Source organism: Antedon bifida, chromosome 4 (genome assembly GCF_963402885.1).
Source record: "Antedon bifida chromosome 4, ecAntBifi1.1, whole genome shotgun sequence".
In the NCBI taxonomy this organism is placed as follows: domain Eukaryota; kingdom Metazoa; phylum Echinodermata; class Crinoidea; order Comatulida; family Antedonidae; genus Antedon; species Antedon bifida.
Window position 1 is genome coordinate 173073 of NC_136229.1, and position 24294 is coordinate 197366.

Here is a 24294-nt window from a genome sequence, read left to right on the forward strand (position 1 = left end):
CACTCCACTTCACTGAACAGAGAGTGTGACAATGGTACTACTTTGGAAAGTATAATAATAGGCTACCTTCTGGTGAATTTAAATTCAGGGATTAACCGACACACATGGTTGATTTCAAATTGAAGTTCATTTTTGTGATTTTTCTAAATCGGTCACTCGTCTGTGATTTTTTAGTCTAGAATGATTATAAGATGAATGTGAAAAATAAGGAACGAAAGAAACTAAAAAATATATTTTTGCTATTGATATCATGGGGTAAATAATTACTCCATGTTGATATTAAATTAACTACATGATTATGAAGGGCACGCAGAACAATTTAAAAGTTTTGATTAAACTTTTTTGTATTCCCCCCTCTATGTTCATTCAATTTCAATAATCACACACACCATCAACCACCGCGACCGTTGTTTGTAAGTTGTTAGGCCTAGGCCTAGAGTATTTTTCGATTTTCTTATTTACAGTTTTAAGGCTCAGGACTAATGTTAACGAAATTATAGTAGTATTGAAGTGAAAATATAAATGGATTCATAGAATAAATAAGAATAATTCTTGCTTAACGAATTATACATGTATTCTCTAGGCCTAGGTTAGTCGGTGTACCACTGGCAGACATAGCATAAACTCGTTCTGTAAAGATGGGTGGCCTTTGTGAGTCGTTTCGACCCCCTTTTGGAAAATACTTTGTGTAAAAATGCGCAATTCAACATACTTTTATTCAAAAATCAAAAATTACATGGCCTGTGTTGTTTAAACAGCCTAGTATCATATATTCCTTCACTTGTGTGTGTATGCAACTCTTTTTCATTTATTATCAGATTTACTGGAATAATGGATGACAAAGAAGATGGTGTGAATCTTTTTTCAAGAAGGATTGTTGCTACAGATTTATCAGGCAGTAGTACGTCCAATCAACCATTTGGTGCTGCAACGTCTTCGGGAAATTCCGCATTTTCACAACTTTCAGGTACTGGTAAGTACCACATCTCTGTCTTTGATGTCACACAAGTCACAAGTCGATTTATTTGATCCAGAAAGAAAAAATATCAACATTAGAAGCAAACAATGTAGGATCAGGGAGACTTTCATTAAGGCCACAGGCTGCATGCCACCCACACTGTAATTTTAGTGACTGCTAGAATGAAACCTCTGCTCAATATTTTGTATGAATTCTTTTATGTGTCCACAGCAGCTCCAAATGTTAATCCATTTGCAGCTCAAGCCTCTGGTAGTGAGTTGCCAACCACGAACCTCTTTGGGATTCAGCAGACTGCTGACAAACCAACCAGGAACCTGTTTAGTAGTAAACCGCTATTTTCAGGGTTTTCAAAGCAACCAATCACAAGCTCTACTGGGTTCTTAACAAAACAAGAGACAAGTGAGAGTCAAGGAAGATCAAACTTTGGTGGAAACATCACTGAGAAACCGACTGGCCAGGAGCGACCATTATTTGGTGGAATTTCTTCCTCTAAAAGTATCTTTAAAAAACCCTTTTAAACTGTAAACACACCACATGAAAAACATAATGAAATCCATACAAACTATATAACAACAATCATAACTGAATTATATTATCAACAAATTTAATTTATAGATGCATTTTTTATCTTGATTAGACCATCCAAAATCTCAGATTGCCCGACAAGGTCCAAAATCTCAGATTGCTCGACAAGTTCCTAAATCTCCAGAAAAATGTAGAAAGATTTCAGTGCGAGGAATACCTGATGAGCTAAACAAAAAGGAGTTTCTAGATCGTCATTTTAGTAAATTTGGAAGAATACAAAATATACATCAACAGCTTGACAAACATGGTGCTATTATTACCTTCAAGAATCATGTAAGTTAGTTATTAGTTATTTATACTGGGTGACCTCTTCAGTCAAAGACTCCCAGAGGGCCCACTTATGATTAGTGGCTATGTGTGTGTACTCGTACACCGGGGTAACCCCTACTTGTCTCGAAAGATGTACTAGGTTCTTGAAAGTGCACATGAGCTAGATAGATATAGTCCTTATCCGAGAAGATTCGTTCTACCACCAGAACCATAGAGCGAGTGAGCCTCGAACCCTTGCCGATGTTATGGTTACTTAAATATAACAAGAGTAAGCTAATTTAGACTTACTTTAGCTTTCAAGATAATATAACACTACATATGTGGTGCTGTACTTTGACAATCTGTATCAATGACATCAAATCAAATCAAATGATGCATTTTAGGAGAATGCAATGAAAGCCAAAAGTCATGGAGAGCAGCTACAAGAAGGAGTAAAACCTGTGTCAATATTCTTAATGGAAACAAGACCTCGCAGACCTACCACAAGAGGTAAATAATCTTTAAATTAGTTAAATAAAACTGAAGATTAAAATAATGTTTTTGGCCCAGTGAACAAATAATTGATTGAAATGTCTTATGTCAGTGTCATACTAATACATTTTATTTGCAGACCCAAGGTTAACCAAATAAACAGCCTAAAAAAAAAAAGTTGTTTTCATCAAACCGAAATTTCTTTTAAATGTTTAAGAATAAACTAATATTTTCCTGTATTTTTCACAAGATGAACATGGTAAAGAGGTTCCAAAGGCGAGGAAAACGGTTATAAAAAATATCAACATTAGAAGCAAACAATGTAGGATCAGGGAGACTTTCATTAAGGCCACAGGCCGCATGCATTAAAGCCACCCACACTGTAATTTTAGTGACTGCTAGAATGAAACCTCTCTGCTCAATATTTTTTATGAATTCTTTTATATGTCCACAGCAGCTCCAAATGTTATTCCATTTGCAGCTCAAGCCTCTGGTAGTGAGTTGCCAACCACGAACCTCTTTGGGATTCAGCAGACTGCTGACAAACCAACCAGGAACCTGTTTAGTAGTAAACCGCTATTTTCAGGGTTTTCAAAGCAACCAATCACAAGCTCTACTGGGTTCTTAACAAAACAAGAGACAAGTGAGAGTCAAGGAAGATCAAACTTTGGTGGAAACATCACTGAGAAACCGACTGGCCAGGAGCGACCATTATTTGGTGGAATTTCTTCCTCTAAAAGTATCTTTAAAAAATCAGTTGAAGAAGATTCAGTTGGTAGTACTAGTATTACTATTGATCCAGAAACTGGAGGACCATTAGTAACAGCAAGTAGCAGCGGTAGTGACACTAAGGAACTATTTACAGGGAAAAAAATAGACTTTAAAAGAAAACCAGCTTATAGTAAATCTGGTAAAAATGAAGCAAGTGTTAGACCACGCACTCGACATGATTTGCCGGCCTCTAAACGTGGCCGGAAAGGAGATTCCGACTTGTTTGGTCAAGGAAAAGAATCGCGAAAAATTGCCAAATCCACCGACAGCACCTTCGGAGATCCTGCTTCAGTTGATATTTCCGACTTGGAAAAGTTTGGAACTGGCAGTCCGCCAAAATCTAGCTCTTTTCCACGAAGGGAAACAAAATCAGCTGAAAATTCTCCACATAAGAGGTCCATATTTGGTGCAGCTTTAAAAGGAACTGGGATAAAAAAAGACAAAGCTAAAGAAGAAAGAACAGTTTTAAAAGAGCATCAACGAGGTATTTTTCATAAAAATAATAATGAAAAAATAAACTATGAACATCTTTACAACCTTATACTGTTAATCTCACAACCTTCTACTATGAACATCTCCCCCTTCCATTACATCAGTTTCAATGTACTGTACAGCTTGTATTATATATTATAAACATCAAACCCTTTTAAACTGTAAACACACCACATGAAAAACATAATGAAATCCATACAAACTATATAACAACAATCATAACTGAATTATATTATCAACAAATTTAATTTATAGATGCATTTTTTATCTTGATTAGACCATCCAAAATCTCAGATTGCCCAACAAGGTCCAAAATCTCAGATTTTCCGACAAGTTCCTAAATCTCAGATTGCTCGACAAGTTCCTAAATCTCCAGAAAAATGTAGAAAGATTTCAGTGCGAGGAATACCTGATGAGCTAAACAAAAAGGAGTTTCTAGATCGTCATTTTAGTAAATTTGGAAGAATACAAAGTATATATCAACAGCTTGACAAACATGGTGCTATTATTACCTTCAAGAATCATGTAAGTTAGTTATTAGTTATTTATACTGGGTGACCTCTTCAGTCAAAGACTCCCAGAGGGCCCACTTATGATTAGTGGCTATGTGTGTGTACTCGTACACCGGGGTAACCCCTACTTGTCTCGAAAGATGTACTAGGTTCTTGAAAGTGCACATGAGCTAGATAGATATAGTCCTTATCCGAGAAGATTCGTTCTACCACCAGAACCATAGAGCGAGTGAGCCTCGAACCCTTGCCGATGTTATGGTTACTTAAATAAAGCAAGAGTAAGCTAATTTAGACTTACTTTAGCTTTCAAGATAATATAACACTACATATGTGGTGCTGTACTTTGACAATCTGTATCAATGACATCAAATCAAATCAAATGATGCATTTTAGGAGAATGCAATGAAAGCCAAAAGTCATGGAGAGCAGCTACAAGAAGGAGTAAAACCTGTGTCAATATTCTTAAAGGAAACAAGACCTCGCAGACCAACCATAACAGGTAAATAATCTTTAAATTAGTTAAATAAAACTGAAGATTAAAATAATGTTTTTGGCCCAGTGAACAAATAATTGATTGAAATGTCTTATGTCAGTGTCATACTAATACATTTTATTTGCAGACCCAAGGTTAACCAAATAAACAGCCTAAAAAAAAAAAGTTGTTTTCATCAAACCGAAATTTCTTTTAAATGTTTAAGAATAAACTAATATTTTCCTGTATTTTTCACAAGATGAACATGGTAAAGAGGTTCCAAAGGCGAGGAAAACGGTTATAAAACGTGAAGTAAGCCCTCGACCACCAGCCAGTCAGGTGGCATCAGACAAACCAGCAGCTATCGGTATGTTTCACATTTTAATCTTTTTTTCTTGATATAAGATAACTTTATTATGATGGTCATCTCACATACAAAGTTAAAACAGTTACAAAAATAACAATAGACTATTAGATAACCTATTACAGTAACATTTAATTGTTTGCATCTTTCAGTTTTATCAAGTGAGTTGTCCAAGACACCAGCATACTCTGCAACTGATAGATACCAGATGTTAGTAGACAACGACAAGTTGCTAAGACAAGGTACAAGGCATTTATAATACTCTTACCTAGAAATCACATCCAATTACTTGTTAATATCATATTCTCTTCTTTTTCCATATAATTTCCTTCTGGATTTTACTACTGTTGCTCTGTTTTGGAATCAAAGCCTCATCTGCTACTTTACTTCAATATATACAGAATAAGCCAATACTTAGTCTATCTCCAACTTTTCATCTTCTCATCAGTTCTCCCAGGCTACATACATTTTTTCACCTTGAGCAACTTTCCTTCAGCTACAATACAGTAGTACAATGTTCCTTTTCCATCTTCCATTGAATATTAAATATGTTAACAAGTGCCCCTCATTTGAAGCTCTTCCAAGTTCTTGTTGTTCAATGTGTGCACCATTTCAAAAGTTTCATATTAATAGAGTAGAAGGCATCCAAAAAAAAGCGAAAAGAAAAATAATGTTTCGGAAGAAAGGTTGTTTTTATTGATCTTATTATTTTAGAAATGTCTATTTGTTTTGTTGAAGCTCAAGGTAGCAAGAAGCAAGAAGAGCTGTCCAGAGCTAGTGCTGTTAGAGGAACATGCAGTGACATGTGTCCAGAGAAAGAGCGTTACATGAGAGAGGTGCAAAGAAGAGTACATGTATTTGAAATGATTCCTGGTACTGATAAGGTACATATTCTGCTCTATTGTCCATTTTGTTTTATAGTACTGTACCATCATTCTACAGTGTAGATACGTAGTAATAGCAGTATACAGTAGTTTAAGAGGAATGTGAAACTGACTGTATTGACCATTCACACTAAGGGCACTTGAGAAACATCCTTACAATTTAAAAAATGGGACTAACGTGAAGTCCTTAAATATTGAATGATTTAGTTCTCGCTTATTGGTGAATACAGCCACAGGTGTTTTGGTTGCCATGGATTTTAATTTAGCTTTTTCATTTGCTTGTATGAAAGTATAGAAATGAAGGAATTAGTTATGTATTTATATCTGATTATGTAATATGTTGAATTATTGAGTATTGACATTTACAGTATACTTTTTAATGATTTATTTAATTGTTTTATTTAATTGTCAATTATTTTCAGAACCCACAAATAAACCATCCTATAGCTGTTAAAGAGTATAGTAGATCATCTGCAGACCAAGTAAGTTATTTTTATCTTTTTGTATCAATATCCTTATTCTCTACTTTGACCTCCTAAGTATGAACAAGTTCTTAGCAGCTAAACCTGCTATTGAATCCAGGCTTAGCATATTTAAATTAGCTGATAGTGGTTGGTTTGAGACAAATTTCTACCAAATTTTAATTCCAATACAACTTTTTTTTAAATTTTATTAATTTAGGAAGCCCCATTACCTCATGAACTTCGACCTCCGGCAGTTCTTAATATAACAATGGATTACTTGTTAACATCTATCATGGATAAGGGTGAGGGTAGATGGGCAGATTGGTTTGATTTTGTGTGGAATAGAACTCGTGGTATTAGGAAGGATATAACACAGCAACATCTATGTAACTTGACAGCTGTTGATCTCGTTGAAAAGTGTGCAAGGTTTGTAAAACATTTTAAAAAGATATTAGGAAAAAAAGATTAAAAGTTACAGGAATGTAGTGGAGAAAAGGGGGAATAAAATCTTTTATTCCAATTGAATGTTTACATCCAACTTATCAGCTGAAAAAAAAGCCTCATAGAGGGAGCTGTCTACCATATTTAATCATTGTCTGATGAAAATTTTTTTGACTTGATTGAAACTTCACTTTAAGCACTATAGTAGTTTGTGAAAAATAGTGTTTTATCACTTATTTTACTTTATTTTCAATGATATCAATTGACTCAATGAAGCATGATTAAGAATGCGGTCACATTCCAAAACAAAATTTATATTTAGAACTTTATTATTATACAGTATAATATAACAAAGCATATTTATTTTTATTCATACATTCAATGCAAGCTTATCTTGAAATGAAACACTATATTTTTAGAATACTGTTATACAATTTTGTCAGCAAAAAAAATTTCCCAACCAAAACAAGATACAAACATTTTGTTTAAAAAATAATCCTTATTCACAGTAGATTTACAAAATTTATATTTAGAACTTTATTATTATACAGTATAATATAACAAAGCATATTTATTTTTATTCATACATTCAATGCAAGCTTATCTTGAAATGAAACACTATATTTTTAGAATACTGTTATACAATTTTGTCGCCAAAAAAAAAATTTCCCAACCAAAACAAGATACAAACATTTTGTTTAAAAAATAATCCTTATTCACAGTAGATTTACAAAATTTATATTTAGAACTTTATTATTATACAGTATAATATAACAAAGCATATTTATTTTTATTCATACATTCAATGCAAGCTTATCTTGAAATGAAACACTATATTTTTAGAATACTGTTATACAATTTTGTCGCCAAAAAAAAAATTTTCCAACCAAAACAAGATACAAACATTTTGTTTAAAAAATAATCCTTATTCACAGTAGATTTATGTTCAAACTTAACATATCAGATAAATTATATAGTATAAATAATTAATAAATATATAATAAATTTTATTTGTAGGTTTCATATTTACTGCGCACATCGTCTATGTGAAGCAGGCACTCGGGCATTTGATCCAAAGATAAATAATGAGAATCTGACCAAGTGTCTTCAGAGTTTAAAGCAGTTTTACTCCGATTTAGATGAAGAGGGAACGGTTTGCCCAAATGAACCAGAGTTCAGAGGTTATAATGTTTTACTCAATCTTAATCAAGGAGACATACTCAGGTTAGTGTCTTATTAAGCTCTGTCTACACTATCAAACAAGTTTGACAAAAAAAGTGTGATAAATATAAATATAGTAGTGATATTCCCAAATATGGTAGTGATATGACATCATCATGTCCATATATGGGAATTGTTTGTTTTTATACAAACATTCAGGGTACTTTCTTATTAATATTACCCATTAAATTAGATTGTTAAAACTTTTAAGCAAATTTGGTTCCACTTTGTTATTTATTTAAGACATTCATATTAGTTTTGATAGATAAGCAAATACCAATTACAGTGCTAATGATAAAATATAAAAATCACATAGTCTACAAACATTTATGCTGAATTGTCTTTTCTTTGAAGCTTGGATATTAAATACAAAGTTTGTATTTACTTGATGAAGTAATACGAGTAACTCCAAATAAAAAGACAGAATTTTGAGAATTTGACATTTCAATCTATTTCATAATTTTCAAGAATCTGATTATTCTTTGTCTCTTTATTTGGAGTATTATTTTATCTGAAATTATTCAGTGACAACACAATCAACAATGAAAACCATAAATCATTTAATTTGAAAGGCAAATAAAAATGTTGAACTTTGATTTGCACTAACTTTTTATTATCTTTACTTTTCACATTGTGCAGAAATAATTAAGACCTTGGCATTCCTGATTACCAAGTAATAATATTGTTATTATATTGTTATTTATTTATTTTATATGCTTGTTGGGTTCTAATTAGAAATGTGAAAAGCTTATTGATAACAAAGGTGTTTCCTTTCCAAAAAATTGACAAAATGTTATATATTTATGTTTTGTTATTTATTAGCTATGTAAATGTAAAAGGTTGTATACAGTTGAATTACTGTAAAAAATTAATTCAACTTAAAATTTGGGTTGTATTTCAAATCTATTTTTAAATATATTTCGATTGAAAAAACTACAATGGTTTATCTGTTTTGGTAATTTGGGAAGCAGTGTGTGTGAACAATCTAAAATATAACTCTTGTTGATGATCTGATAATTTTGAGTCAGGTTAAGCCGATGTCAAATTGTGTATTTGGTATATTGTATAAAGCAGAAATATAATCGCCCTATTTTGACTGCAAATTTTATGATATGCCATATGTGCCAATATGTTTTTCTTCTACGAATAAACTGAATCGCTGTGAGAACCTATAGATCCTGCTGCAGACTGTCACTGTGTGGGCTGTTTGCCTGTCAGTCTCTCTGGCCGTCTGTCCACCAGAGGTAGGCCTACAACATTTCGAGGATAACATATGATTTCATTTTTTAAGAGGGATAAATAAGTACTGTATGTAGGCCTAAATGCATCGTCATTTCTTTGGGGCAATATATACTGTAACCATGGCAGTAGATAAGTTAATAAAAAAACTTTTTGAAGGACCTGAAGAATATTGTTTAGAAAAGCAAACGATGATGATGAAGTTTTATTCTTCTTCTTGAGGTCTTGAATGATTTAGTTTAGTAATAGGTAAAACTGTCACTTCCTAGTATTCATTAGACTGGTATCTTGTTGAATTTTGATAAGTAGATATTGTGTAATGTATGCAGTAGTCTTTTAAAAAGTACTTATCAATGCTTTATCACAGCATTTTTGGATAAATTTGGATATTTACTTTTGTATATACTTTTGGAAGTTTACCAATATTTTAAAATCGTAGTCCTTTCACTCTTCCTTTGTTAAACATTCTTTGTTAGGGGAAGTCCCCAAATGATTTGCTTCTGTTAAATGATGCTTGAAAAGTTGTCAACAGCTTTGTTTGAAAACATTTCAATGCACTGTCTAAACTTAGATTTACATTATTGCCATTACCTCATTTGTTGATGAAATATATATATTTAAACACATTATGATAAATAATTAAGCAACTTTAAATATTACAAAAGAACACATTTACAGTATTTTATTATTTTTTGTTTATTCAATTTGTATAAAACCTTTTACACACAATTAAAAAATATCCAGAATTTACAGAAAATAAAATCTTAAATTATTAATAAGGCTAAAAATTGTAAGTAGTAACTATTGCATGGTTTTGCAATATTAATATTATTTATTAATTATCTTAAAATCTTTTTACAAACAATGTTTTCATACAATATTCCATTGATCTCCAGTATATTACAGTTAGAACAATGTGTGTATATGCAAATAAAATTTGAATTTTTACATCAATAAATATCATTCAAGGTGATAATTTATATTGCTGATTTTTTTGGTTAAATATCAAATATTGAAACTTATTGATAAAATCATCATGGCAGTAAAAACTATAACTGATAAATTGTTTCTTGTCCCAATGTTCAAATCACTCCGACTCAACAAAAGTTTGTTGATCAATGGTGGTGTTGAAGAGGATGAATTGTGCGACCACCATTCCATGGTTACCGGTGGATCATCATTAGAAACACACGTTGTTGTTCTCAAGTTATGGACAGCTGACCCTTTATACCATTTTCTCCACGACTCAAAACTTGCATCACAAACCAGGGTTGTCCCAGAGATATAGAAAGTTTCCAGCTGCGACGATTTTGAAAACAAGCAAGAGATGTTCTGCAGAGTTGTGATTTGTGTACTCATGAGATCTAGGAATGAGAGTTTTGCAAGATGATATAACGCTCCGTTGTGGATAGAAACCATTGGGTTATGACCAAGCTTTAGGTCTGTAAGATTTGGAAGATTCTTGAAAGTATTATGTGGAATGTACTTGATTTGGTTGTTAGACAGATAAAGATGTGTTAGGGATTGTAACCCTCTGAGCATTCCAGAGTTGATGTGAGTCAGCTGGTTTTTCTGAAGAAAAAGTCGTTTCAGATTGGTCAACGGTTGGAAACTTCCAACTTCGATCTTCATTATTGCATTATGGGAAAGGTCAAGGTAACGCAGAGTTTTATTCAATGGGTCAAAGATCATTGGTTTGATGTGAGAAAGTTTATTTGCGGAGAGGTACAAATATTGAAGAGACGTCAGACCGTCAAACGATCTCCTTTTCAGTGTTGTCATTTCATTGGTGTCCAGATAAACAAAATGTATACTGTCGCATTTCTTGAAGACATCTGGCGTGATTGTGGTAATTCCAGTCGTTCCTAGATTCAAGATTTCCAAGTTTGGGTGGTAGTTGTAGATCTGAGTTGATAACCGTGCAAGATCGTTGTACCGCATGTCCAGGTATTTTACCTCAGGACACAATTCTAATGGAATAGTCTGCATTTTAAGACTTTTGCAATTTAAGATCCCAATCTCAGCATCAAATGTACACCCATCTTGTGTGCCACATGTTGGTGTACCTCGATAGCAGAACACTTCACTACTACCAATAATAAATGCCAAGTAACTAACTGTCATTAACAATGGGCTTCGCTTTCCACCGCGTACCTCAATTGACGTTGTCATGAAAGGGTATTTCATCTTTGTAACTGTTTCTGTAAAAACCAATTTTAAGAGTTTATTATTAATATATATTTATATATTAATATATTATATTAATATGAAATGTACTGTGATAGTTTAAAATACACTCTTCTTACCTTTTCTCACTGTACTTCCAAAATGATTGCTTGTTGGATACTAATTTAAAAATGTCTTACTTGTTATGTATATACACAATTGGTCTACTATATTTATATATCATTTACATACATAAGAATAACAATCTACAATTCCATGAACCATGAACAATGGCATTTAGCTGAAGGTTCCATTAAACACAATAGTCTGAACTTCATTGTTCACCATTGTGACCCAGGAAATAACTGGGGACAAACTCTAAAAGTTCTGAACAAGACAAACATAAGGGGAAAATAAAAAGGGGAAACGTGAAAAGACTGTAATTTTAGTAAAGCTAATACTCTATGAGGAAATGAAATGTTTTACAGGGAAAGTTCTTAAAATTACCAGAAGTAAACCCTGTTAAAAAAAAGAAATAATATGTCACTCGCAAGTTTCCATAAATAAAACTTGGAATAATGTATTATTTTTATACAAAACAATATCATAGAAATAATGCCAATATGTTAACCATTGCTTAGCTGTGTTCTTAGTGTAAATTAATATTAAAAATACAAATTATTTGAAGATTAAAAAAACATGATTTGTTAAATGTATCATTTTTTAAAAAACAACTGTATTAATTTTAGTTTGTGTTTTTTTTAGAGAAGTGCAAAAATACCGTTTTGAAGTAAGAGAATCAAGCCAAGTAAAGTTTGCTGTACAGGTGTTTACAGCATTGAATAGCAACAACTATGTACGCTTCTTTAAACTTGTCAAGTAAGTATTATGAAAACATAAAATAACAGAAAGCAACATTTCTTAATTTACCTTATCTCTCTAAAGCATGTGTACTTAAACTACAAAACCTTATAGATAGACAGATAGTAGTATTGGTCCAATATCAGAATTGAACCAATGCCTTCAAATCATATTGCAAGAACATAAAACACCAACCTATATAACCACTACAAATGAGAAAAAATATATAAAACACATAAATTGTTGGTTTCTCTAACTCAAAGGCAACTGAACCGTCAATGATGGTCTGATGTTCTCAATAATAAAAGACAATTAATGTAACAAGTAACATTTCAGAAACTGTCCTGTTTCCTTTTTTTATTATAATAGAAAGCTGCAGTTTGTGTCAAGTGTTTTATCATTTTTTTTACTTAATGTTTACAGATCAGCCACATACTTGCCTGCCTGTGCTTTGCATCGTTACTTCACGCAGGTTAGAGGATCAGCTTTAGAGACAATGGTGAAGGCTTACAGTACTGCCCGTGGTGGATCCTACCCTTTGAAAGAGTTTGTACGACAACTGTCTTTTGAAGATCAAAATGAGGTTTGCAATTAACAATAATTTTGAATATGTATTTAAACTATTCTCTTTCATTTAATTGTATAATGCTTTTTTAATTTATTATTTTGTTGTTTCACCGTAGGCATCTGAGTTTTGTGCCAGTCATGGACTTGAGGTTACTGATGGTGATATTATATTTGAAAGCAAATCTTCATTTGTTCGGCCTAGCAATGCCATCAGTGCGACAAGAGCATTGACACTAATTGAGTCTAAGAACCTGTATAGCATTGGACAGGTAAGCATATGCTTAATATAATTCCTTCTACCATCATTACCACTACAATCACTGACAGTCTTAAACAAACAAGTACCAACTTAGTATAGTTAAGTCTAAGAACTTAGTAGTAGCATTGGACAGGTAAGCATATGCTTATTACATCATTCCTTCTACCATCACAATCACTAGCCACTACAGTCACTTACAGTTTAAACAAACAAACCTCTTTTAGTTCAATAAGATCTAAAGTATTTTTTGAGACAGGTTTGGTCATTCGCCACATTGATTGTTTTTATTTCTTGATGTAAATTTAGGTTGTAAACAATCTCCAACCGCTTCCTGTGTTAGAGCCTCGCGCACCAATGACAAGCTTTGATCCTGACGGAAGATTTCTTAGACAACAAAAGAAGATTTCTAGTAAGTTTACAAAGAAACTTATTTATCATATGATTCTGTAAATGCAGGCTTGTAATGACTATTTTTCTGCAACCCGAAAGATCATTTATGAAATATTTAGCCCCCCACCCACTAATCTAATGCTAGATCTGCCCCTGGAATGTGTCTTATTACTATGATAATAAAGTAAATGATACAAATACAAATATAACATCACCAAATGATTTAGACTTTATTATGAAAATGAGATTAATATAAGAAATGAGGTGACAAAAATATAATTAAACTCTATAATCACAGTATTGGATGAGACATATATTCTTATTACAGTAACGATAGGAACATCTGCTGTTGAAGAAGCTGCAAGTACAGAAGAAATAGAAGCAACCAAGAAACCAGAATACTCGCCTGAACAGGTAAAAATGCAAAACTACAGGTGTTCTGTCATATTCTAATTTATTATATTTACTTACTTAGTCTGGGACATACCCAAACTTATATGACTAGATTCCTCCATAACTTCCCATCTGCCATTGTGACAGCCAGTTCCCCTCTCTGCATACCAGTATCCGTCTCTAGTACATCAATGTATGTGAGTGCTGCTCTTCCTTGTTTTGCAAGCCCATATTTTGGCTGCCACATCAGAACATCTATTTACTATGAGATATCTAAGACTATCTAAGCTTATTTGAGTACATATTGTGTATTTTATTTTTCATTTTTACTCCATCTTAAAGATAAAGCAAGCAACAAAAGATCTCTTTTTAGAGGTGATAGATGAGATGTGTGAAGAGCTTAGCTCAGGATTAGTAAGAATGATTTATCTGATGAGGAAGCAAGCCCCAATCATTCAGGCTGAGATTCTACAGGAGGTAACTACCCCACTGTTGTATGACGCTATTACTATGGCTTATCAGGAAGAAGTTGAACGAATAGCTTTGGAAAAAAAGAGACTAGAAGAGTTAGAAAAACAGAGGTAAAATACTAAAAATAAATCTGTAATATTTTACCAGTAATGTCTAATGTGCTAATTTTAGGTCTCAAATGGGTAAATGTTGTCTAAATTATGTTTATATTTGTGATCTACATCAATCATTCATCAGACGTAAATAACATAATATCGGTGCAGGGACTATTCTGGTAATACTTTTTATTTGATTTATTTTTATACCATGTATAAAAAAACAAACACAGATAAGAAAACAAAAATGAATTTGTATGGTATCAGGGATTTACATCCTGAGACATGACATTTTAAGATCATTGTGCCTTAACAATACACAACACGTTATATACTACAATACGTTATATAGTAATATAGAGCTTCAGGTACTTTTATGGTTGTAGTATTATTATTATAGACACATTGTATAAAAGCCAATTGTAATACAAGTATTGTCACTTTTTATGCATACCTGGGGTTTGAAACAGGGACTTCTTTGGTAGTTTTTTAGAAGCTGATGCATGCATGACATATACAATAGAATTTGCTCTTGCTGTGTGAACATACTGTGCACTCAGCCATGCAAAATTAAAACTTAGAAAAGAAAAAATTAGACTCGCTGAAACAGTGTAATACATTGTCAATGACAATAAAGTTATCTTGTATCTTATGATAAATTTTTAAATTTTTCATCAATTTGTATCTAAGTTTTTATTTAATTTTGGTTTTTTTCTCTTATTTAAATTATTAAAAATGTAGAAATGTTTAAATTTTTTGTGTTTCTAATATAAATTGTAAAATCAATATTTTGTTTGATTTTGAACATCTTTCTGTAATTTTAGAATTGAAAGGGAAAAGGAAAAATTGAGGATTGAGAAATTGAAAGACAGAATTGCTAAAGAGATTTGTATTCATTTAATTCATAAAACAACATCTGAAGAATTGCTATCTATTGCTGTAACAGAAGAGAGGTGAGTATTAATACATTCTGTAAACCAGGAACTAAAAGAATTTGAAAGTATCCAAAAGTTCGTATTGTTAATTTGCTGACCAATAATTGTCCTCAAAATAATTTAATCATTGTATACACCTTTTATTTTTAATTTTAAATGGACAAATGAAATGTTGCAACGATCTTACCTTAAGATCAAACAATGCGATCCACCAAAGTTAAAGTATACTGGTATAAATAACTCTGTGTAAAGTTGTGAAAAACTGGTAATATTTAAATAAATATCAAATAACAAAATGTATCCATTAGGTTTATTCTCCTTCATTTGTACATGATATAATTAATAAATATTACTGTCAAGCAAACAATTTCATAGTAAGTTAAGTTAAAAGGGTGTTTGTACATAAGTATGTACAGCTACATCCAAAACAGAGTAGCATCCAAGAGAATAATTAGGCTATAATTCTCTTGTAGCACTGAAGAGAATGTTGCCAGTCTTACCGAGGGCTTTGGTGAAATCAAATTATTATAAAAAGTATTAGTATCAAGTAACTTTTTTTTATAGGGAAGTTAAGGAACATCTTAAAAATGAGTGCATACTTCGTTCAACCTTTACACTTAACAATGAACTTATTGAAGAAACTTTACAAAGTGAACTGGAAGAGATTTCCAATGAGATTTACTGTGATGAAGTTGAAGCGAGAAGACAAAGACTTAGTGAAATACAACGCTGTATGGAGATCATCAGGATTGGAAGATACTTCAAAAAGTAGGCAATATTTAGAAAATATCAATTGCCAAAGATAACTAACCTCAACTACACTTAAGCCCAATTATATATTGTTTGAAGGTTTGCATGGCGAAATCAAATGTTTGTGGTACACCCCATATATTTAGTTCTGAAAGAAGTGTTGAGTTTCTCGACGTTTTGATCAATATACTTTGATTAAAACGTTGAGTAACATAAGCCCAATCACTAAGACCAAATGAGGATTTCTGGAATGTGCCTTAACACCATATGCCCTCCTTCTTTCCCACCCCCCTCCCATTTCAAGTACTAAATGATAAGTTTATAACCTAATGACTAAGATATATCTTTAATTTAACTGCAGATGGAAAAATATGCACGCTGCAAGAATTCGTCTTAAAAGGGCGATGTACGAGTTCCCATCAGCCCCTGCAAGTATATCGATGAAGGAACAGATAGAAGCATTGCTACCGTTTCGTTCATCCGTATCACCAACACTAGAGGGCGGTGCAATGCTAGTTAGTAAGAAAGCGAAGATGTCATTGGAAACACCTGTTAGGTAAACTTTATAATTTTGTATATATTATAGCTATCTTAATCTTACAGCTTTGTGTACTTCCACTTGTGTTGAGCCGACCACAGTGTAAAGCTCTGTCTACACTATCAAACTAGTTTGACAAAAAAAAGTGTGATGTGCCCAAATATAGTAGTGATGTGCCCAAATATAGTAGTGATATGACATCATCATGTCTATATATGGGCACATCACATTTTTTGTCACATAAAGTTTGATTGTGTAGACAGAGCTTAAGATTCTTTTATTCATTGTTATTGTACAGTGTCATTGATAGCAGGACCAACATAGCCCATAGCATCCTTCAACATCACTACTTAGCTTACCACCAACATCAAAAGGCGTGGTCTCCGTTGGACTTAGCTACTGTCTTAAGCAAACTACTTACTACCTCGGACATAAATGCTACCAATATCTACTGGAAGCTTGTAGTCTCCATTCCAGAGGTTTTTGATGATGAACAGGATATATCTGGTGATGTAGAGATCTTATGTGACTGGTTAGAGTCTAAGTTTACAAAAGGGAAGATTAGTGAAAGTTTCAAAAGCAATGTCCTTATAGATAATGACAAGGTATATATAAAGTACATTCCGAGTGGTTGTGTATCTACAGTATTATAGGTAAATTCTCTAATACAGGTGTCACATAAGTCTAACCTAACCATAACATAATTCAAGCGTATGTGGTGCATACAAATATGAGACCTTTTGGACCTGGTTTTGGGAGAGTCCAGTATTGGAAAAGACCAGTGTACTGTATTACAGAATTTGCCTAAAGTATGATACTAGAGAGATAATGCATATGTATAATCTGGTAGTTTAGTCAGATTATGTTTTGTAGTGACTTCAATACTTTATTTGTATTTTCACTCTCTTCAGGTGAACACAATAAGTCTCTATACTAGTCCAATCAATCACCATAATTACAACAAACAGAATTTATCAATATGTGTGAAGTGTGTTAAAGGTGATCTTGCGCAATCTACAGTTAAAGAAGTTGAACAGCGCCATCAGTTTCTTGGAATGTCTGCGATTATCTTAGCATTGGAGATGCCAGAGAATATAGATGACCAGGTAAGAAATAATGGATATATTTGAGAATGAGCTTTTAGATCTAAGCTAGCAATAAAAAAAACAGACAATTACTGTTTTTGACTCACTGGCAAATAGATTTATGTATATTAATGTTCTAGAGTCAATTGTAAAACCCCTTTACTATTTATTAAGGTTTTTAAAAGTGCGCATGGACAATTATGTTTATAGTCCTAAGAAAGCTTACTTTGCTCTTTTCTAAATAGTAATAAATAAGAAATTTTGTTTTTAGGAATACTGGTTGTTAGCACAATTACGACTGAAAAACCTTCTGCAAGCTAAGCCTCTGTTACCTGCTATCCCATTGGTAGTTTGCCTGCTTGGATGGACCTGTCCTGATGTTGATATGTGCTCTCAGAATCTAGGCCTAGAACAGCTGGAACAAGAAGGATTGTTGTCTGTATATAAGATACAGCCACTCTTGGGAGATATACTGGACCTTAAGACTAGTGAAACGGTGAGAATCCTACCTCAAATGTTGACAAAAGAATGAATGATTTTTTTCTGCAACGTTCTGCAATGAGCTAAAACAACTGTGTCCAGATTTTAACAATGAATAATTTTAGTTAACATTAGTACACTTACATATATCATCATTTTTGTTAAATGTATTTGAAAGTTTATAGCAATACCAGATTCTCTAAATTACATTTCCTATTGCTTAATAATATTAAATTTTCAATGAATATTTTTTGTTTGTAAATAATGTGAACTGGCAATTTTGAGAAAGGACTATTATTTTATTACTGTGTTAATTCTTTATCTTTATACATGAGTTTTGTTTATATTTTACCATGAAAGTTAATACTAATTTTTTTTCTCTAAAGTTGTCAAAAAGTGTTGAGTGGCTTGCACTACATCAACCAAAACTACCAGTTTTAAAGCAGCTTCCGTTGAGGGCGTTTGTCGACCACGGTTTGATGCTGTTCTTTACCACTAGTCTGTATGATGACGTCAGAGATAGGAAACAAGCCGGTCTTCCAGATCAAGTGAGTTCAAACTTTTATTTTTTTTTACAGAACAAAAGGTCTTTAGATGCAATGTTTTCATTATCAATATATAATCATATAATTCTCATGATTATCAGTGTCATTGTAATCATTATTATTTTTTTTAAATTATTTCAGAATCCAGAGGATATTGTTGGGTTGTACAATTCTGTAATCTGTCATTTATGTCAAGTTGCTACCTCACCCCATCTTGCATCTATTTCCTGGCCTGTCGCTGAATTCTCTATCAAGAATCATGAATCAATAGGTAAACAGTCGGAATGAAAACATGCCAAGATTTCAGGCATTTTCAGGGATAATAGTTTAGTTTCATAAAAGTTGTAATAATATTAAATTAAACTGATAGTCTAGTTTAACTTGAGCTCTTCTAGCTCTTCATTTTTGTTTTTGTAGATGGAGCACATCTTGACTGGAATAGTGATTCTCAAATGTTGAGGCTCAAGTCCAGGATTAGTAGTCTACAGTTACCTGATCCTCCTGATTTCTTAGGTATTTGTCATTTTATTTTTTTTTTTATTTATACCTTTTAAATGTTTTTTTCTCTCTACATTCCACAATGGTATCTGCACATGTTTGATGTAATTCTTGATATATACAATCTAAGTATTATAGGCATTACTATGCAACAACATGACATTAGTAAAACAGTATACCAATAAAGATCACAGTGTTTTCTGGTATAATAGTAGCTGTGCTTATTTTACAGATGATTGGTATAACGCATGCTCAGTATGCTTACAGTATGTTAAGACCATCACTACCGACTCAAGAACAAAGGCACCCCTCATCAACAGGTACAGTAATTATGTTAAGACCATCACTACCGACTCAAGAACAAAGGCACCCCTCATCAACAGGTACAGTAATTATGTTAAGACCATCACTACCGACTCAAGAACAAAGGCACCCCTCATCAACAGGTACAGTAATTATGTTAAGACCATCACTACCGACTCAAGAACAAAGGCACCGCTCATCAACAGGTACAGTAATTATGTTAAGACCATCACTACCGACTCAAGAACAAAGGCACCCCTCATCAACAGGTACAGTAATTATGTTAAGACCATCACTACCGACTCAAGAACAAAGGCACCCCTCATCAACAGGTACAGTAATTATGTTAAGACCATCACTACCGACTCAAGAACAAAGGCACCCCTCATCAACAGGTACAGTAATTATGTCAAGACCATTACTACCGACTCAAGAACAAAGGCACCCCTCATCAACAGGTACAGTAATTATGTTAAGACCATCACTACCGACTCAAGAACAAAGGCACCCCTCATCAACAGGTACAGTAATTATGTTAAGACCATCACTACCGACTCAAGAACAAAGGCACCCCTCATCAACAGGTACAGTAATTATGTTAAGACCATCACTACCGACTCAAGAACAAAGGCACCCCTCATCAACAGGTACAGTAATTATGTTAAGACCATCACTACCGACTCAAGAACAAAGGCACCGCTCATCAACAGGTACAGTAATTATGTTAAGACCATCACTACCGACTCAAGAACAAAGGCACCCCTCATCAACAGGTACAGTAATTATGTTAAGACCATCACTACCGACTCAAGAACAAAGGCACCCCTCATCAACAGGTACAGTAATTATGTTAAGACCATCACTACCGACTCAAGAACAAAGGCACCCCTCATCAACAGGTACAGTAATTATGTTAAGACCATCACTACCGACTCAAGAACAAAGGCACCCCTCATCAACAGGTACAGTAATTATGTTAAGACCATCACTATTGACTCAAGAACAAAGGCACCCCTCATCAACAGGTACAGTAATTATGTTAAGACCATCACTACCGACTCAAGAACAAAGGCACCCCTCATCAACAGGTACAGTAATTATGTTAAGACCATCACTACCGACTCAAGAACAAAGGCACCCCTCATCAACAGGTACAGTAATTATGTTAAGACCATCACTACCGACTCAAGAACAAAGGCACCCCTCATCAACAGGTACAGTAATTATGTTAAGACCATCACTATTGACTCAAGAACAAAGGCACCCCTCATCAACAGGTACAGTAATTATGTCAAGACCATCACTATTGACTCAAGAACAAAGGCACCCCTCATCAACAGGTACAGTAATTATGTCAAGACCATTACTACCGACTCAAGAACAAAGGCACCCCTCATCAACAGGTACAGTAATTATGTCAAGACCATTACTACCGACTCAAGAACAAAGGCACCCCTCATCAACAGGTACAGTAATTATGTCAAGACCATCACTATTGACTCAAGAACAAAGGCACCCCTCATCAACAGGTACAGTAATTATGTCAAGACCATTACTACCGACTCAAGAACAAAGGCACCCCTCATCAACAGGTACAGTAATTATGTCAAGACCATTACTACCGACTCAAGAACAAAGGCACCCCTCATCAACAGGTACAGTAATTATGTCAAGACCATTACTACCGACTCAAGAACAAAGGCACCCCTCATCAACAGGTACAGTAATTATGTCAAGACCATTACTACCGACTCAAGAACAAAGGCACCCCTCATCAACAGGTACAGTAATTATGTTAAGACCATCACTACCGACTCAAGAACAAAGGCACCCCTCATCAACAGGTACAGTAATTATGTTAAGACCATTACTACCGACTCAAGAACAAAGGCACCCCTCATCAACAGGTACAGTAATTATGTTAAGACCATCACTATTGACTCAAGAACAAAGGCACCCCTCATCAACAGGTACAGTAATTATGTCAAGACCATTACTACCGACTCAAGAACAAAGGCACCCCTCATCAACAGGTACAGTAATTATGTTAAGACCATCACTACCGACTCAAGAACAAAGGCACCCCTCATCAACAGGTACAGTAATTATGTTAAGACCATCACTACCGACTCAAGAACAAAGGCACCCCTCATCAACAGGTACAGTAATTATGTCAAGACCATTACTACCGACTCAAGAACAAAGGCACCCCTCATCAACAGGTACAGTAATTATGTTAAGACCATTACTACCGACTCAAGAACAAAGGCACCCCTCATCAACAGGTACAGTAATTATCTGTTTAACTTGTTATTAATGACTACCATCACTCGTGATTCAACGCATGCTCGTCAGCTGGTTAGAATAAGATGTTACATCTTCATAAATAAAAGATTCAAGAATACTATCTTTGAAATCCAATGTAACTAACAATTGTAACATTGTAATTATATTTTGACAGAGTAAAGAGGATCTTGGAGAGAAGACAACGTGAGTTTGAGAATACATGCTACTTAAGTTTTGATCAAAGTGGCTGTGTGCCGACTGTAGCGCATATTCCATGGATTCAGATAGTAGAGACATGTATTAGCTATAAGTTGGCAATGCTGCAAGATGCCATGCAGTATCAAGAAGGTAAGGCCCTATCAACTCCACTTAGTTATTTTAGCATCTACATAGTACAAATAATTTCATTAACGATTCAAATTATTTTATTGCAACAAAGTAAATATTGTACAAAAAAAAACTATTTTCATGAGGTGAAAATTAATTTGTTTCTTTTGTAGAATTAGATGGAGACCCACGCTTGTTTTTAGTATATTATCTAGAATCTGACTTAAATACCTACAAACTACCAAGTTCCTGGAAACTGGCAACTAAGCAGACGGCTGATGATAGCCGCTTTCACTCTGAGAAGTAAGAAATCATACAATCTCCTCACACTTGTGACATCATAATTATTGATTTTAAACTAGTATACCTGTAAATTTAACTTCAGTCAGTTGTTGTGTGTTGTTACTACGCCGATTGGCCTCCTTTCCAGCCACTGTATGTTTTTGGTTTACAATTAATGAACTACATTTCAATATAATAATTGAAAATGTTTTCACTATTATCATAATCCTATATGAGTGTTTGTCTTTATCATCATAGGTTAAGGAAAATGTTAGTTATGTCATATTAGTTTTTATGTTTTGCAGGAATATTATTAATTGTGAATTTTGATTGTATTTTTTAAGAATTGTCAAGTCATTCTATGAAAGTGCAAACAAAAAGAGGGACGAGAGTAATGAGCAAACTGATGGTGCTGACGTGCCAAAAGCAATTAAAGTGATTTCAAAACCAATTGCTATTGTGAAAGAAACAACTGAGACTGTTGAAGATTTTAAACATCAACTTACCAAAGAAAAAGAAGAAATGAAAAGGTAATTGAGAAGTTATTGCAGAGGTCATATTGAAGGCTTTGTCTGAATGAAGAAGTTGTAGGGGTAGTGGTAACTAACAGAAATACATTGATTGGTTGTAAAAGAAACCCTCATTCAGTACATGGTCCTAAGGCTCTGTCTACACTGTCAAACTAATTTGACAAAAAAAAGTATGATGTGCCCAAATATGGTAGTGGTATGACATCATACCCATATATGGGCATATGCTTATAACTACAGCACACTCAATAAGAATAATTTAATTTTTATAGAATTTTCTTTGATCTGATGGCCTCTAATGTCAGCTAGAAATAAAATTACCAAACTAAATAAAATGATTGCTTCCATCTCTATAATAAATCAACACTTTAAATGTATATTTTCAAAATACTGTTTTCTTTTTACAGATTGGACAAGCTGTTGACAGCATGCAGTGAACCTGTTGAAGACCCACTAGCACACTTTACTCCAACATTTCAATTAAAGGTATATTGCTAAGTTGCATTGTATTTAATGGATACGTTGGTACTGTACTTAAGGCAGTGTTCTTAACCATTTGCATGTGGTATCTTGCAATAAAGCTCTGTCTACACTATCAAACTAGTTTGACAGAAAAAGTGTGATGTGCCCAAATATGGTAGTGATATGACATCATCATGTCCATATATGGGCACATCACATTTTTTTGTCACATAAAGTTTGATAGTGTAGACAGAGCTTTACATTGTACACTATATATTTTAATACAGTATTGAATCTTACTAGAACAATAATTAAAAGTAATAAACAATGCTTCTTGTTTTAACCACAATTTTGTTTTTGTTTTAAGCTACCACAAGAGAGCAAGTTAACAAAGCCGTTTGAATACGTTGGAAGCACAATAGAGGACAAACTCCAAGAATTACGGGAAAGTATACAACGAGATCGACGAGCCAATCAGTTAGCAGAATTAAAATTTCAATCATTGTTAGACAATTGAAATTGTATTGCTATAGTAATAAATGAACATTGTGTCCAATGCTTTTCTTGTACTGGAACAAGTTCATTATAATTAAGAACTTCAATTAAATAATTTGAAATTAGTATAACCTTTCAAAAATTGAATCTGAATTGGTTCCCTTGCTAAATCCACTTCTTCAAAGGGGGAGCTGGACCTGACGTGGTCCCCCTCTAAATCTGCATCTTCATGGAACTGTAAAACTATATATGTAATAATTGAAAGAAATAAAACAATAGAAAAGGGTGTTTTGGTCATTATTGTTATTGACATGTTCTTGATAGTTATTTAAAAATTTCATAATTGGAGCAAAAAATCATATCAAGCGGTAATATTGAAAATATGTATGTGTGTGTATATTGCTAACAATG

At 33.4% G+C, this 24294-nt stretch overlaps 2 protein-coding genes across 3 annotated transcripts; one reads left to right on the forward strand and one right to left on the reverse strand.

Annotated features, from left to right (window-relative positions):
- The first annotated feature begins 404 nt into the window (after positions 1-404).
- On the forward strand, positions 405-24167 carry LOC144839683 (germinal-center associated nuclear protein-like). Of its 2 annotated transcripts, XM_078695137.1 has the most exons (36): positions 405-413; positions 819-973; positions 1190-1474; positions 1617-1837; positions 2218-2323; positions 2760-3560; positions 3846-4093; positions 4474-4579; positions 4812-4919; positions 5069-5158; positions 5655-5800; positions 6223-6282; positions 6482-6690; positions 7723-7929; positions 12097-12210; positions 12616-12775; positions 12876-13028; positions 13325-13427; positions 13737-13822; positions 14144-14382; positions 15192-15320; positions 15867-16070; positions 16414-16608; positions 16889-17195; positions 17502-17696; positions 17947-18171; positions 18542-18703; positions 18842-18971; positions 19118-19213; positions 19431-19490; positions 20748-20778; positions 21963-22135; positions 22288-22417; positions 22741-22926; positions 23334-23412; positions 23756-24167. In XM_078695137.1, exons 2-36 carry the CDS (start codon positions 832-834, stop codon positions 23903-23905), a joined length of 6036 nt encoding a protein of 2011 aa, XP_078551263.1. In that variant the 5' UTR covers positions 405-413; positions 819-831; the 3' UTR covers positions 23906-24167. The 2 variants fall into 2 exon arrangements, with proteins under 2 accessions (XP_078551263.1, XP_078551265.1); XM_078695139.1 differs by lacking the exon at positions 20748-20778 and having other exon boundaries at positions 19431-19518.
- LOC144839730 (uncharacterized) lies at positions 9951-11491 on the reverse strand. The gene is made up of 2 exons (XM_078695201.1): positions 11472-11491; positions 9951-11366 (listed from the first exon to the last, which is right to left on the reverse strand). Exon 2 carries the CDS (start codon positions 11350-11352, stop codon positions 10171-10173), a length of 1182 nt encoding a protein of 393 aa, XP_078551327.1. The 5' UTR covers positions 11353-11366; positions 11472-11491; the 3' UTR covers positions 9951-10170.
- Positions 24168-24294: the final 127 nt, after the last annotated feature.